Genomic DNA, 17422 nt, shown 5'->3' with positions numbered 1-17422 from the left:
AGCAGCCGCCCACTAAGCCCCACTCACGGCGTCAACGGGCTGAACAGGGAGAGGGGGGGGGGGGGACGAAAGCCAAAAGAATGAAGGTGGGACAGAATATGATACCGCCAGGTAGTGTCTTGAGCCTTTTCCAGGTCAAAAAGGATAGCAACAATGGAGGTCTTTGCAGCAAAAGCAGTACGAATATAGATCAAGTTCACCAGGACATCTGGTGTGCTTTCCGTGCCCAAGTAATTATCAAAAGGCACCAAACCACGAAGGCTATGTAGCACCATCAAATGTGCTGAATAATCAGAGGGTGCTAAATACCGCCAATGATGCCAATACGAGGACAAACGTACTAGGCAAACAATATCAAAAGTATTAGATTCACCAAGAATTATATCTAGGGGACAAGTGATCGCGAGGGACGGTCGATCTCTGCCTAAACCTTTACCAGGGACCAATAGCGATGTGAATCTCCAAATATTTAATTTTGACCTACACAGAAATTTGATTGTTACATTCCAGCAAATTTTGAGTATTTCCCAGGGTTCCACTTCTGCAGGGAAGGGTCAACTCCCAGATACATGTACCCAATGGGAATGCACGGGTCTCCCTGCAATGTTATTGAACCTGTGTTGCATTTAAATCGTGCACCGTGACAGTAGGAAGAGTGACGCAGCCACTCCCTGTTCGGTACACCCGAGCCGCTCACAATGTTAAGTTGTCCCCAAATGTGGATCTTTTGACTGTATGGATTAAGTGCAGAGGTATGCAGCCAAAGAACAGCAGAAAGTAGAACACGTTTGTAGATAAATATTAAGAGATTTAATTACCATTATAGTTTTCCTTCCTGATCAAGTTGTTTTTCTATTTACCAGTTACAGAGTTAGTCATGAAGGTATCCTCTTAGATTTGCATACCAGGGACAGTCAACCTACTTTTCTTAAGAGATCGTAGCTAGGCCAACAAGTATGTCATAAGGGTACTTTAATAAAAATACATAAAAATAAATAAAGTACGTTGTACAAGTCATACTAACAGCAGTCTCTGTTCTCCTTTGGCATTTTCCTATGCCGTTACGTTTTTAAGTCTCAGGAGATGTGCTCCGTTGGAACACTGACTATCTTTAAGGAACCAAATGGTCAGTAGCTGGTTTACTAGACATTCCTCCCAGAATGTCATTTTAGTGTAACACCGCACTCTTGCAACCTCAAGAATACAGGTATTAAGGATTACTCTATCTTCACAGCCGCTTAGATTTCTCAATAAGTAAATGTGCATGCAATTATTTATTATGTACTCCAAGTCGGCTATTAAAACAACACCCAATGCTTATGTCAAGTTTAATAGCTTATACAGACCGATGATGTTAAACGTTTAATATTACGTTCTTTAAAATCTCAGCATGGATGAACGTGCTAGAGCTGTCTATAACCGTAGCGGGCTCCGGGGACGAGGACCGTGTCGGTGACTGTGCGGTAGTCCGTGAACACTGTGCTCTTAGTATTGATGTTTGTTCTCACCAGCGTTGTCGTGTACGACAGCCTGTGGGGAGTAAATTTATTAATTAGCCATTACAAGTAATCAGGAGGCTGACAGTTCCACTACAATACTGTAATCTTAGAATCGAACTTACACTTGGGTAGCAGTAGTAGTGTAGGTAGTCTGAATGATGACGTAAGAGGTGTGGGCGATGGTCACGTAGTCTAGAGACCTTTCAGTCACAATCCTGAAGTCTGACTGCACATACGTGACTGTTAGTGTTGAAGGTCTGACAACTACCGTTGTTTGGAGGGCCACGCGGTCACCCACCGGCGTCTGTGCCACCTGTGCAAGACAACACTTAACTAGTCAAAGCTCAGCGTCCAGACCATCGTTTATCACAATACATACCAAGTACTCACCGCGAGTGTTCCAGTGGTGACAGTCTGGACGGTGAGAGAAGTGAGGGTGACAGCCACACTCTGGAAAGCCTGATCAGTGAGGGTGACGAAGCGGTCGATGGTGATGAGCTGGGTGACAGTGGGGTTAAATAGTGCATCCACTCTGCTCACTTGAGGACTGCCATACCTTGCACCAGCGTAAGAGGCTGGACCGCTGCTGCCAGAGGTAGCTCGAGGTCCGCTGCTGACCTGTGCAGCCCTGTCACCGCCGCCGGCTCTTTGACTAGAACTGCCAGCTGGACTGCTGGCTTGGCCGAGGTTAATCCCTATTCCTTGACCGCTGCCAAGACCTAATCCAGCACCAAGAAGTGGACCGCTGCCGACGCCCGGGCCGCCACCTACAACTGAACCGCTGACCTGTTGACCCGATGACCCCTGAGAGCTGGCACCTCCCTGTCCTCGGGTCTGACTGCCATAACCAGAGCCAGGCTGATGGGTTGGGGAAGGGATATAGTAGTCCAGATGATGCATAGGAGTGAGCTGGAGCAAGTTTCCTATAAATTCGTAAAATTTATAAGCCAAATAATAAAATTTACGAGGCACTTTCTAGGGGGAAAAAAATTATGCAGTCTTTTCTAAATTTAAAAAGAATTATTTTACTAGGTTTCACATTTATTGAATACTAGCAGTACCCGGGCACACGTTGCTGTGGCTCAAACTCGTGTGCGTTGCCGAGCCACAGCAACCTTCCCAGTCTTCCACACCATTCCCACCTCACCCGTCCCTTCGGCCTCCCAACCATTCCCCACTCCACCATCCCCTCGTCCTCCCCACTATGCCCCACACCCCAGTCCCATTGTCCTTCCCACCATTCTCTTTTACCCCATCCCCTCGTACTCACCATACCAAACTCCTCCGTCCCCTCATCATCCCTACCATTCCCCACTCCCTTGTCCTTTGCCTTCCCAATTCTCTGATGGGAACATCAGACCGTTTGGTAACAGATCACTATGTTCATCACTGAAATAAGAAAAAAGTTAAAAAAAATGAAAGGAAAATGAAAAAATAAAAAAACTACTCGTGAAATGAACGGTATGGTAAACATCTCAATTCCAAAACAATATCACAAAATAATTAAATAAAAAAATAAAAATCGAAACCTATGAAAATAATATTTATCAATGCAATCTGAAATATTGATTTGGAATTTTTGACATTCAGTATAGCATGTATGTTGCCATTATGTGCAACAGATGGCGCCGTTCTTCAAAAACTCATGTTTTTACCTGTCACAGGAGTGGCATCTATATAGAAGGTATATAAAACCACGCTCCTATTCGAATGCAACGTTGTCAAAATTTCTAAGCAATCGGTGAAGAGCTTTCAGAGATCAGCGATTTTGAACAAACGAACATTTCCATTTTTATTTATAGAGATTAGATATGTAGTTGTGCCCAGGTGTCTAAATCATACTATTTCACCAATTTTCTTTACCTAACCACGTTAACTGTGTGCCATGGTAGGGTCCTCTGAAAACAATATGCGACCAAGTTTTAAGAGATGCCGATCCTATTTTACATCGTGGGGGTCCCTTAATGGTTGTCAACCAATTTAAATTGTAACCCCCCCCCCCCCCACAATAAAAAAAAAGTTCCTAAGGAAGGGGGGGGCGGTGTGCTTAGGAGAGTTTATATTTTAATGTTAACTAGGGAGAAAATTAGCTTTGTACATTCGGAAGTTAGGATCGGTGATTTTTTTTTCCTTCTGCTTTGTTAGCTGCAAATTAATGCAAAATTAACGTTCCCCGGAAGTATAGAGCAGGACCAATTTCAGGCAGTAATTTAGAGTTCAGCGAAGAAATTTGAACACCCAATATTATCGACGTTGAAGATTAATAATAGCGCTCATATATATGAATATATTTACATTTTATATTTTCAATAGTTTCAATACTATTCAAACTAAAAACTTTAATGTACAGAAGTCTTTAAGACAAGCTCTGGCCTCTAGGGGGATGCCTCACCAAATAATTGACACATACTCACATGGAGGAAAGTCAAAGTAGCCGAATACCTAGGCTTATTAACAGGCACTTTTGTAAAACCTCATGAATGATCAGTACTCACGATTGAGTAGTGTGTGGATACTACCACCAGGTATCTTGGCGACACTAGTTTTTTTTTTTTTTTTTTTTTTTTATTTTTATAAATTACACAAATTACAAGAACACACAAAACAACGCAAACCTGTACACATCAAGTACACCAATGAAGTAACAGTACACAGGAATAAACAGTCTGTACACTAAACAATAACAGTAACCGCAAAACAAACACAAGCGCTGAACAAAATGAAAACGCATTGAAGCAATGGGCTAAACAGTACAGGGAAATAAGTGCTAAAACAGTACATGGAAACAATAGGCTAAACAGTTCATATCTACATAGCAACACAGAACATGGCCAAGAAAATTACATGAAAAATAAATTAACAATAAAGTACATAAATAACATTGAAACACACCTGGAACCAAGAACATAAACATACACAGACGTGGATATAGAATCACGTGCACAAAACCACGCCTACCACACACACAGAAGAACAAAGGAGCATAGGATCATACACGCGCTACCCAGGAAAATGATATACACTAAATAAGAAGAAATTATGTACACGCACACTAAACACACTCTAAACAACAAGACAAACACACTCATACCACCCACACCACCACGGCACACCACACTGCACCCAAGCACGCAAAATAAAGGGTTACAGGCCAAAGTGAAACACGGCCACAAAAGGAACAGTAGAAAACAGTACAGCAGAAAACCCAGGCCCACGCAGGAGCCAAAACCCCCCTCAAAATCACACACCCACACGCATACGGACACAACCGGCACCCGGAGGTACGGAAAACACACCACACACACACAGGAGCAGCAGCATCTCAAGGGGGGAGACACACAAACACACGCAACCCCCGCCAAGGACACCCCAAGAAGCGGAAAGGGAGCGCATAGCAAAGCAAACCCCGAAACCCCCCAACCCCTCTAAACCCCCCCCATCAACACCCCAACCCCACCCAAGCCGAGAACATCACCTTGCCACCAAGGCACCCGCCGACCCAAAGGCAACCCCACGAACATAGGCATCTGTGAACCACCGACCAAACTCCTCCGGAAAAGCGCGCTGCAACCACCACCAGGTAAACCGCATGCGCCCCCGTAAAAATCCTAAAATTCGGGCGATCCCAAAACCCTCCCGCCTCCCAACCCACACACAAAACACATAATCAGCAACCAAAACACACAATGTATTACGCACCCGCTGCGGATAAGCCGGAAAATACAAAAACAAAAACTGCAAAACATCACCCCGACAACCCGGACCACAAAACACCTCCAGGACATCCCGAAACCAGTCCACCAACCCCTGTAACCGGACACAAAAATAAAATACATGCACCTGCGATTCACATAAACCACAGTGAACACACGCCCCAGAATCACGCAAGCCAAGCATACACAACCGCTCATTTGTCGCCAGCGACAAATGCAGAACCCGAAACAGCAATTCACGCTGCTGAGGCGCCAAGAACCGTGCCCCCAAACACGACCAGATACCACCCCAATCCCAACACGGGAACAAGCCCTCCACTCGAGGCCGCACCCGGGGCAACAACACCCCATACACAGCCTTGCACGAGAAAGACAGAAACCCAGGATGGCGGCAGAGCTCCCGAAGAATCCCCACGGCCCAAGAATAAACAGGGGGGGTAACCAAGGCCACCTCCTGACAAACCCCCAAATCAACCAAAAAACTGAAGCGAAGCGAGCAGAAAAACACACCCAGCGTATTCAACCCCCCACCGAGAGCCAGCCCCCGACGCAACGAGACCCAGAAGAGGGCCTTGGCCTTCGTGAAAACGTCAGGAATGCCAACACCCCCCTCTCTCACCCCTAACACCAACGTCGAACGGCGCACCGGTTGATAACGCCCACACCATACATATCTATACACCACACTCTCCAAACTCAAGGCCTTCCGACGATCCAACGGGAAACATCGAGCCACAAACCAGACACGCGACAAGACCTTACACGCAGCAAGCAGTCCCCTCTGATAAATCGTCAAGGGACGACGCGACAAAAGGCCAACTGCAACACCAACCGACCGAGAGACAGCACCCCAATTCCACTCCAAGGAGCGATCATAGGAGGCAAACCAAGTAATCCCAAGAACCCGAATCGAGGAGACCACCGGAAACCACGACCTATCCCACACCAGGCGGGAGGCCCACTCACCGATCCCCATCAACCCCGACTTCGCCCGATTAAGAACGGCCCCCGTAGCGGACTCAAACCGCAGGAGAACGTCCTGGACAGCTTCAACAGAACCCTCCGAAGCTACAAATAGAATGGTGTCGTCAGCATACCCGCAAACGGGTAGCCGGAGACCGGACGGCAGACAAGGAGGCACGATCAAGGAACACGCTTTCACCGCCCGAAAAAGAGGTTCCTGAAAAATCACATACAAAAGCATGGACATGGGACACCCCTGACGAACGGAACGGCAAATAGGAAAAAATGAGCTAAAAAACCCATTCACACAAATGCGACTGCGACTCCGGACATACAACAAACGGATCCACCCCACAAACACCACCGGAAACCCAAGCCTCTCCATAGCACTAAAAACAAACTCTAAAGACACCCGATCAAAGGCCTTGGACCAGTCCAAGCTGATCATAGCCGCCGAAAGCCGATACTCGGACGCATAGAGAAGCACGTCACGAAGTAAGGCATTGCAATGCATCAGGGCACGGCCAGGCACACCACAAAATTGCTCCATAGAGACCACCGACGCAACGACACCCCGACATCGACGCGCTAAAACCTTAGAAAGAATTTTATAATCAACATTTAAGAGCGTAATAGGCCTCCAATTGGAAAACAACTGCAAATCGCCCGGCTTCGGGAGTAGCCGCACGATCCCGTCACAGAAGGAATCAGGCAGAGCACCCAAACGCAAACACGCCTGCACCACTTCCAAAAGCACCCCCCCCAGCACATCCCAAAAGGTAAGGTAGAACTCAATGGGCAGGCCATCCGCACCCGGCACTCTCCCAGAACGAAACGACCGAACCACCTCCAGGAGCTCCACCGTGGAAACATCCTGCACCAACCGGGCACACTCCGAGCGCGACAAACCGGGAAAGCACCTGTCCAAAAAGGAACCCGCGAGCACACTATCACCATGCACCTCCCCATAGAGGGCCCCCAACTCCCGCCGTGCGGTAAGCAGAACACCCTCTGTGCTAGAAAGCACAGACCCATCAGGCCGCCGAAGGCCCTGGAGAAGAACGGAACCCCTAGCAGCCTTCTCCCTCCCTAAAAGAAAGGGAGAGAGCCTCTCCCCATCCACCCGCTCAGCTACACGAGCACGCACGCGAACACCGTCAGCCAACACCGCACGCAAATCACAAATACGCTCCTTACACTCAGCAATCTCACTAAAGCAGTCAACCCCAGCATTCAACCGCACATATAAAGAAGACAAACGCGCCTGAAGGAACCGCAGCAGACCAAACCTCCCGGCAGCCTCCCGCTTAGCAACAATCCCAAAAAACCTCCGACACTCCACCTTACACCACTCCCACCAAACGAACAAAGAGGAGAAATCAGCCTTCCGGGCAACGATGCCAACCCACCAGGCCCGAAACTGCGCACAAATACGTGGACAACGCAATAACCGACAATTGAGTTTCCACCACCCAGGCCCCACCCGCACCTGACTCCGGACACCAACCCGTACAACCACCATACAATGATCCGAGAAAGCCACCGGGACCGTGCGAAAATCAAAAACCGAACACTCCCCACCAGAAACATAGAACCTATCCAACCTAGAACTCGCCCCACGCGCAGCGAAGGTATACTCCAACGAGCCGCCACACAAAACAGCCGCATCGCGAAACCCGCACGCACGCAAAACCTCAATTAAAGCGGCCGAAACATTCCGAGGGTGAGCACTAGAGCAATCCCTCACACTCGTAACACAATTAAAATCCCCCCCAAAGATCAAATCCCGCGTATCATGCCGCAGGTATGGCAAAAGCCCCTCCCGAAAAAACAGCTCCCGGTCCTGACGATGCGCCACCCCAGAAGGGGCGTACACTGTCAAGAACGGAATCACAACCCCCAAATACTCAGCCCGAACAAACAAGACCCGCCCATCTTCATCCATTTCCGTGTGAAGCACGGAAATGGATGCCCTCCGCGAAAACAACATCAGCGTTCCCCCAAAGGACGTCCTCGGCGGGTTCAGCACAACCTGATACTCAGCACACAACCCCTGCAACACAGACACATCCCGAACATTGTGCTCTTGGATCAGAGCCACATCCACCCGCTGCTCCCGAAGCACATCCACAAGGCCCAATTGGACCGCCAAAGCATTCAGACCACGAACATTCAAAGACGCACAAACAATAGCAGGCGCCATCGAACCTATTAATGACCCCCAGCCCCTCCAGGACCACCAGAGGGCACAGAGCCACCCACTGCAGAGGCGCCGTCAGCATCCAGAGGCTCAAACTGCCGCTGTTCCACCGTCGGGGAATCCACCATAATGCCTGGCCTCTGATCCCGCAGGAGGCGGACAGTGCCGGCATCACCCAGCGAAGCACGCCGAGACCCCGCTGCCACTGACCAGGTATCACCAACGCCCACCACCGACGAGGAATTCTTGCTGCCAACCGGCACTGCATCACTTCCGGAATCCATATCAGACACAGGAGAATTAGGAGGAGGAGGGGGGGCACCACCCAAGGCACAACTCCGCGAAGCCTCAATCCGTTTGCCAGGGGGCTCTCGACTGCGTGAGCGCGCCCCCGCAACGCGCTTCCGGCGAGGAGCATGGGAGGTCAACGCCCCCTCATGGCACGCACCCGCAGGGGGAGCAGTAGGCGGACTCGCAATGCATGCAACAGGAACGCCGGCACCAACGACGACGCTCCCATCACCCTCAGTGAAAGCATCGCCTACAACGGGAGGCACCGAGACGACACTCCCAACACCTCGCCCATTCACCAACGAAGCACCAGGAACAGGATGCACCTCCACATCCACCGGAAGGAGAAAACGGGAATCAGGAGCAGCCACGTCCTCCACCACAGCTGGCACAGAAGACACGATAGGCACAGACGAACCAGCAGGCACATCAGTCGCAGGTGCACCACCAGGCACAACAGTCGCAGGTGCACCACCAGGCACAGCAGTCGCAGGTGCACCACCAGGCACAGCAGTCACAGGTGCACCACCAGGCACAGCAGTCGCAGGTGCACCACCAGGCACAGCAGTCGCAGGTGCACCACCAGGCACAACAGGCGCAGGTGCACCACCAGGTACAGCAGTCGCAGGTGCACCACCAGGCACAGCAGTCGCAAGTGCACCACCAGGCACAGCCGACGCAGGTGCACCACCAGGCACAGCAGACGCAGGTGCACCACCAGGCACAGCAGTCGCAGGTGCACCACCAGGCACAGCAGTCGCAGGTGCACCACCAGGCACAGCAGTCGCAGGTGCACCACCAGGCACAACAGTCGCAGGTGCACCACCAGGCACACCAGTCGCAGGTGCACCACCAGGCACACCAGTCGCAGGTGCACCACCAGGCACACCAGTCGCAGGTGCACCACCAGGCACAACAGTCGCAGGTGCACCACCAGGCACAACAGTCACAGGTGCCCCACCATTCACACCCCCCACGCCGAGGACCAGCCAGGGATGCACCATCCTCACGGAGGGGGGGAAAATCCCCCACACTGAATACAGAAGCAGTCTCCAGTCGAGGAATCTCACACTGGGCAGCGTCATGGCCCTCCTCCCCACAGCGGAAGCACGTGCGGGCCTGCCCTGGATAGAAAACCCGGAACGGAAGACCACAGCACATAACCTTGGAGGGGATGGGCTCCTTGAGGCGCATATGCAGCGTGCGAGTACCCAGCCGGAGGCCCCGCAGCCGCCCGGCACTAAACAAGTTGTACCGATGACGCAACACCATACCATACCTCGTAAACACAGAAGAAAGCTCCACCTCTGGAAACGTAACAGGTACCCCGTGCACGCTCACAAAGGTCAGTGGACCCCACGGATCAGAGACAGTCACAGACACAGCCGAATGAGGAAGGGGAGTCGTCCGCTCGTTCCAACACCCCACAAACCGCTCGTATCCAGGTGACGTGGCAAACGTCACCGCCACGCGAGTGGGAGAAAATTTCTCGAGACCAAGGAGATCTTTAACATCCACCTGAAGGACATCCAAAAGCGCAGCCGCCACTAGTTCCCAATCCACCGGTGCAGAGAACTCCAGCCGAGCAGTATTCACACGGCGGATGCGGCCACCACCAGCCGCCGCCATATTGCTGACCTCCACCTCAGTCAGCTGGCGCCCCGCAGCAACGAGCAACCACCACCAGTCAGCGACAAACAGCTACTGGCAGCCAGAGCCCGACGTCCACGCCCCCCAGAGGCAGAGGACGGAATTCATGGCGACACTAGTTATACCAACAATCGAAATTTTGATCGTTCAGGGTTATGGCTTAGCGAGACCTGAAATTGCCAGATTCCCTAACAAAAATTCTTACCATTTTAATTCAAGGCAAACCTTTAGCATAACTAGTCTTGGCAAGCCGAAATTAAGGCACGCAATTTCAGAAGTAGTCAAGAACTGTTTAAATTGTTAACATTCCTCGAGATTTATAAGCGATTAGAAAGGTACAATTTTTGCCAACACTTTCTGGAACATTTATCTAACCCAATATTTACTTACGGTGGAAATTTGTGCACCGACCAACACCCGGGACACCAGGGTCGTCCATAGCAGCAATACCAAGGAATACGAACACATCTGAAATTAATAACCGTTACTATTCAAAATCAGAGGTGGGAGACCAGTGTTACATATACCGACTGAAATTTACAGGAAAACTATGAAAAAATATGCATATGTATTTACTTCTACCTTCACAAGATTAACTAGCTACACAAATTTGTTTCGGAAAAAGTGAAATACGCAAGCTAGTATTAAACATTTACTTTACTGCACAACACTAAATCAACACAAATGCACTATTCACAGCACTAGGTAATAAATTATTATTCATCATTTTAACAGAAACTTTGCTAAGTAAAGACTATACCCAACTCTTCAATTTAACTGGTTAAAGCCATTCATAACTGCAGGCCTAATAAAAAAGGAGGTGGCACAGCAATATTTTACAAAGATACCTTCATCTGCAATAGTGTCATTGGTGAAAGAGACCACTATTTTGAATATACCTTTGCCAAGTTCTCCAGTAAATCCCTTAAATCCTCCCTGACTATCTGTGCCATCTATAGATTTCCTAATACCAACATAGCTTCATTCTCAGACAACGTAAGGAATCTTATAAATGACAATCTCAACAAAAATCACATCATCTAGGAGGCGATTTCAATATTGACCTAGGTCTTCAAAATAACACTCGTCGACTATTTCTGTAACAGCATGCACTCTTGTATGCTAATCCCCACAATTGCCACGCCCACTCGAGTCACTCATATCTGCCACTACCTTTGATCACTTATGGACTAATTTAACAGCTCCCCTTACATCTGGGGTAATTATGAAAGAACAACCGACAACTATCCTACCTTCCTCATAGCAAACAGGGATACAATACCACCAGAAAGCAAGAAACTCATTCAGGCTACACAGTGAATCAGCTTTAGGCAATCTCTCTAATGCTATTCACAATATTAACTGGGAATCTGATTTCAGTAATAAACAGGATATGAACTTATTAACTAACCTCTTTCTCTCCAAAACTAAGCCTCTACAACACTCCCTGTCCCCTCCTTTCCAAAGAAGTAACCGACAAAAGAAAAAACAATCCGTGGCTCACAAGTGGCATAATCAAGTCAAAATACATATGAAAATAAATTTCAGTATTGGCCTAGTTACAAAGGGAAGTACTTAAAAGGTATTCATCAGTGCTTACCAGTATCATATGAAAAGCCAAACTTTCATATTATGAGACTAGATTGAAAAAAACAAAAGGCAATAGGAAAAGCACATGGAATACCATCTCTAATATCCTAGGAACAAAACACTCCCACAACCAGAAAACACTAAGGATGGCTTTACACCGTCAACCGATTTAGAAGTGGCAAATTAATTTAATAGCTTTTTTTCATTGGTTGGTGCTAACCTTGCCATTAAGATCCCACAGACATATCAACACATCTCAGGCAGCTATCCAAACTCTCCTCTTTCACCAGTCAGCCCGACAGACGTGTCCATCATACACATTAAAAACCACAGCTGGGAACATCAGTGAAATCCCATCCATTGTATACAAGAGCCTCCCAAATCCTTGTGACACTTATAGCTCTGCTGTTCAACAAATCCTTCGAGTGCCATACCTTCCCTGATATCCTTAAAGAAGCAAGAATAACGCCAGTTCATAAAGGATGTAATCCGGCAGACAAACATAGACCAATATAAAACCTACCCATCCTATCAAAAATATTTGAAAAAAATGATCTACAAACAGCTCTACTCCTATCTCGTAAAATGTGACACGCTTAGCCCTTGTCAGTTTGGCTTCCGCCCCCCCCCCCCCCCCCCCCCCCCAAAAAAAAAAAAAAAAAAAAAAAAAAAAAAAAAAAAAAAAAAAAAAAAAAAAAAGTACCAAGGATGCAATTATTAGTCTTAATATAATTTACTCAGCCCTTGACAAAAGTGAGTTTCCGATTGGACTCATCATTGACCTGATAAAGGCCTTTGACCCTATCACAATTACCTCTTACGTAAATTCCATCATGGAATCCGAGGCCATGCACTAGACTATATCCAATCCTATCTTAATGACAGACTTCAATGTGTAACCATCAATAATATAACTTCTCCCACTCTACCAATAACCGTTGGAGTGCCACAGGGCAGCATCTTGGGACCTCCCCTATTTCTTATATACATCAATGATCTGCCTAATGTCTCAAGCATTCTGAAACCTATTTTGTTTGCTGATGATACTACCCTCATCTACTCAAACCCCAACCCAGACACTAAATGATGTTAATAATGAACTAATAAAAAGTCTACTTATGGATGTCAACCAATAAACTAACACTTAAAGAAAAGACCCCACTACATTTTATTTAGATGCAAATCTACGAATGCAATTCAGCTTCAGATAGATAATGTAAGCATTAGCAATAAAAATGATGCAAAGTGTCTTGGCCTATTCCTAGACAAGAGACTACTTCAACACCCACATACAACACATAATTAAGAGTCTAAAACAGTTGGGATACTCTCCAAAATCAGATATGTACCTAACTTTGCTCTCATCTCTATATTATGCACTAATCTATCCCTATCTTAACTATGGTATCTGTGCATGGGGTTCTACCACTGCAAACCAGCTCAAGTCCATCATCACCGAACTAAAATCTGCCATCAGAATAATAAATTCTGCTTTCAGACAACACAACCCCCTTGTTTAGCTCCCTTAACATGCTAAACAATCTCACTCTACAAATTTTCTTGTGCCAATTACATTTACAAAACCCTGTTCTTAAACGCAAATCCTGCTCTAAAACTCTCCCTGGACAGATGTAATAACACATTTCCACACCAGAAATAAATATCTTTAATATCCCCAGAGTCAAACTTAATCTGCGTAAACACTATGCAAATAATGTGACCCAGTCGATGGAACTCTCTCCCTAATGAATTTAAAAGCTGTCCAATCTCTGCGTCATTCAAAAACAAAACTAAAAAGTACCTAATCTCAACTGCATAGTTTTTTTTACCTTGTTGCTTTAAAATTGCACTGTATCTATTGCTACCCAATCTCCCGATCTTTAAATACCCAATCCGAACATCTTTACCATTGTGATCATTGCTGTCTTATATGTGCTATCAATATGCTGTACGGTGTCTGTTAATCTTGTTTAAATTACCATTCAAGATGTCAATGTAGTCAACCAGAGCTTTAATATACCAATGTGCTTTAAATATACTTACTATTCTCATATCTTTTTTTTCTTGCAATGTATCTGTAATTTTATTAATTCTGCTAGAATTTACTTAAAATTATACGTTAGATTGAGGACCTGCCCGAAACGCTGCGCGTACTAGTGGCTTTACAAAACTGTAAATACTATGCTATGTATTCTCTCTAACCCAATGTACCTTCTTGTATATAAATAAATAAATAAATACATGAACTTATTACTACAACACGCACAAACCTTATAATATAGAAAGAGTGTTGCCAATAAAAGAAACAATGACTAGAATGCCAAGCACAAGAACGCTGCCCGCCTTGTTGCCTTCCCCACTCACTACAAACAGACACACTAACGACAGACTCTGAAACAAGGATAGGAAAGCTCCCTATAAAATGTATGTTCATGTATCACCCAACCCAACGCTCTACCAAACTATTAGCGCCATCTATTGACGGGCGCGGCTACTACAGGAGAATGTGATACTATTTCATACCGTTCTCAATTACATTAAATCATTGACCATCTTGAGTAATTGTTAAGATTATCTGTTTTTAATTATAATAAATATTAATTTAGTTGTCCGTCTATATTATATAGTTTGTAGTTTGTACTTCACTGTACTTCAATAATCACAATGTTTCCAGTGATTTTACTGAGTTTAACCTCCTATATAAATACAAATATTAAACATATATTAGTCCATAATGAGGTGAGACAAATCAAATAACCAGCATCGCGAGACTGACCTCTGTCCTTCTGGACGGCGCTTCTTCAAACTTTTTCGTTCGTGACCTAGTTTAATGTTATGCAATAACCCACCGACACATATCATGCACAAATATAAAGTACTGGCGCACCGTCTTGCGTGAACAGGTATGTAACATATGTTATTTTCTTAACCATATGATACGTACGTGCATATATTCATACATAAAATGCTCACCTGTGCATTTTGGTGAAGTCTGACTGAATTTTAACCTGTAAGATATGAATTCTTAGAAAAGATGTTGCAAGCAAAGTAAGGGAGAAATTTGTAATTAGGTCATCCCGTTCTCTGAGTAAAGTGATCTCATCGAGTCACCAAACCCACTCTCACACCTGGCGTGTAAATAACTGGGCCTCCACTCTTCAAACAGAATTGGTCGCTATAATCCTTGCACTCGAAAGCGTATATGAATCCAAAGTTGACATGCTAGTTGTAGGTGACTCCTTGTCATCCATGAATGCCCTCAGCTCCCCACGGCATAACTGTGACCTCCTTGTGTCTGAAGCTAGACACATATATAATTAAATAATCAATGAATGAATGAGTCAGAGTTTGTCTGCTGTGGATTCCTTCCCAATATTCGTCTCCGAATGAATGATTAAACTGATGAATTAGCCAAAACCTTTGCTCGTAAAGAGAGAATTGATTACCGTCTTGGACTGACTTTTATCAGCCTGAGGGCAGAAATATTCCGGGAGCATCAACAAAATCTCGTAGATTTGAGGCAAAGTGAAATTCACACCAGTTACTCCATCTTTCATCATTCTATTATGTAGGAAGAACAGTACGTCTATGGGTCATCCAATAAGGTTAGCAGACTTCTAGATGTTACCACTGCTAGGTTTAGTCTCGTCTACAAGTACCTCTGGGAGTTTGTATTATCTGCTTATTTGAATTTGTGTAAATGTAAAATCTGGAAGCATAACTATTCGCATACATTTATTTTATTTTAATTTAAATATATACAAGAAGGTACATTGGGTTTATGAACAAACATAGTATTGATGTTATTACATTCTTTTAAAGCCATCTAATTACAGAAGATAATTTCTTGCACAAATTTCAAAAAATGTTAACAGGTACATTGTAAGAAAATTTGACAAAGATTTTTTCATTTTATTTGGTAAACACAAATACAACGTAACAGAAAAACATCAACATCATTATTCCCATTAACAAGGCAAGAAACACATGAACAAAACTCAAGAACAGTAAAACAAACACACAAACAAAAGTCGTATAATACACAAAATGAAAACATAAACATAGGTAAACTTTTAAACAGTCGGAAAAGAAAAAGCACCAGAGCACTATAAACCAACAAGAACCAGGCAAGAAACACGTGAAAAAATAACCGTGTCTCACAGCACATCAAAACATAAGCAACACAGAGCAAGAACCACACACACAGTTAATCATCTTATATTAATCCGGACATAGACGACGAGGGTACTTCTTCCTGTAGGCATCCCACCGAGCACACACCTCCGCAGACGAGTTAACGTGACAACGCGATCCCCGCGCTCGATACATGAAGTCAGGAACATCCAGCTCGGCGATCACTACCATTGGGGCGTAAGTCACTGGAAGAGGCCGCACAGAGCTCGGCGGCGCAACTACAAAGGGCTGGAGCACAGGAGCTGGCCGGACACAGGGCGGCAGCACAACGGGGAGAGCCGTAGGGGACAAAATCGCATAGGGCGATGGCGCAGGGGCCGACACTACAGGGCCTGAGTAACACAAGGCGGCTGAGCAGAGGACAGCCGCACAGTGGTCGGCATCACCGAGGGCAGACGCAGGTAGGACGCAGACATGGAATCCAGAGGCATGGAGGCCGCCGGAACCGAATCTTTCTTAAGAACAATCACCAAGTCCCCTCTCCCGCAACCGCGGCCGGTGCCACAACCATTCAACCCAGGAAACCAGCAACCGGGGATGCAGAGGCAGCCGGAGAAGACACAGGACCCTTTTGACAATCCCACCACAGGTCCCATCATCGCCACAATACGGCCCACAGGAGCCACAGGCACCCCAACATCGTAGCCCAAATCATCATCCACAGAACACGAACTCCCGGAGTCCTCAAAATCCCTGGCGTTGGCCCAGGCCTCACCACGAGGCAGAGACAGACTCGAAGCTCGCCTCGATCGCTTGGACACAGGTCGTAGGTTGTCAGAACTCTCACCCCCGCTAAGAGGCACCGCATCAGAACCTCCTGTTGGCCGCACAACTCCACGCTTTGCGATATCATTCAACATCACAGCCTCAGCAACCTGGGTAACAGGACCACATACCGCAGGAGACAACACCACGTGCACGTCAACACGGACGTGCTACCATTGTAGCACGGGGAGAGTGTTCTCGACTTATCCTTCCTTCTACTCCCCCTCTACCCGTATTCTTACTTTTTTATTCTCTACAAGGGACTCCAAAACTTTTACTAAAGCCGACTCCACGCCACGTGGTCCTAAGACGATTGACCGACTTAGGATTCTACACCCAGTATGACGTGACCTAGGCTTTGAGCAAAACCCTAGAGTCGCCTCCGCCGCCACCACCAGACTAGTAACACAGAGCAATGATCGAGGTCTGGATCGATCATGCTAATTAATCAACCTTGGGGCTTGATCCCCACTATAACCGATGACCTTGAGTGTGGAATAAATTACACGATAAAGATGACTTCCGATTTGGTGTTAGAATCGGCGCCCAATCCAACT

The 17422-nt window shown here is 46.5% G+C and overlaps 1 protein-coding gene across 1 annotated transcript; it reads right to left on the bottom strand.

Moving 5' to 3' along the window:
* Window positions 1-1312: 1312 nt before the first annotated feature.
* Window positions 1313-14292, bottom strand: LOC123771276 (uncharacterized). Its single transcript, XM_045763747.2, has 5 exons — window positions 14177-14292; window positions 10707-10784; window positions 1890-2357; window positions 1622-1812; window positions 1313-1530 (listed from the first exon to the last, which is right to left on the bottom strand). Exons 2-5 carry the CDS (start codon window positions 10782-10784, stop codon window positions 1404-1406), a joined length of 864 nt encoding a protein of 287 aa, XP_045619703.1. The 5' UTR covers window positions 14177-14292; the 3' UTR covers window positions 1313-1403.
* Between the last annotated feature and the right edge of the window lie 3130 nt (window positions 14293-17422).

The sequence above is a fragment of the Procambarus clarkii genome, chromosome 54 (genome assembly GCF_040958095.1).
Source record: "Procambarus clarkii isolate CNS0578487 chromosome 54, FALCON_Pclarkii_2.0, whole genome shotgun sequence".
Lineage (NCBI taxonomy): Eukaryota > Metazoa > Arthropoda > Malacostraca > Decapoda > Cambaridae > Procambarus > Procambarus clarkii.
This window is presented reverse-complemented; position numbering and strand designations above follow the sequence as displayed.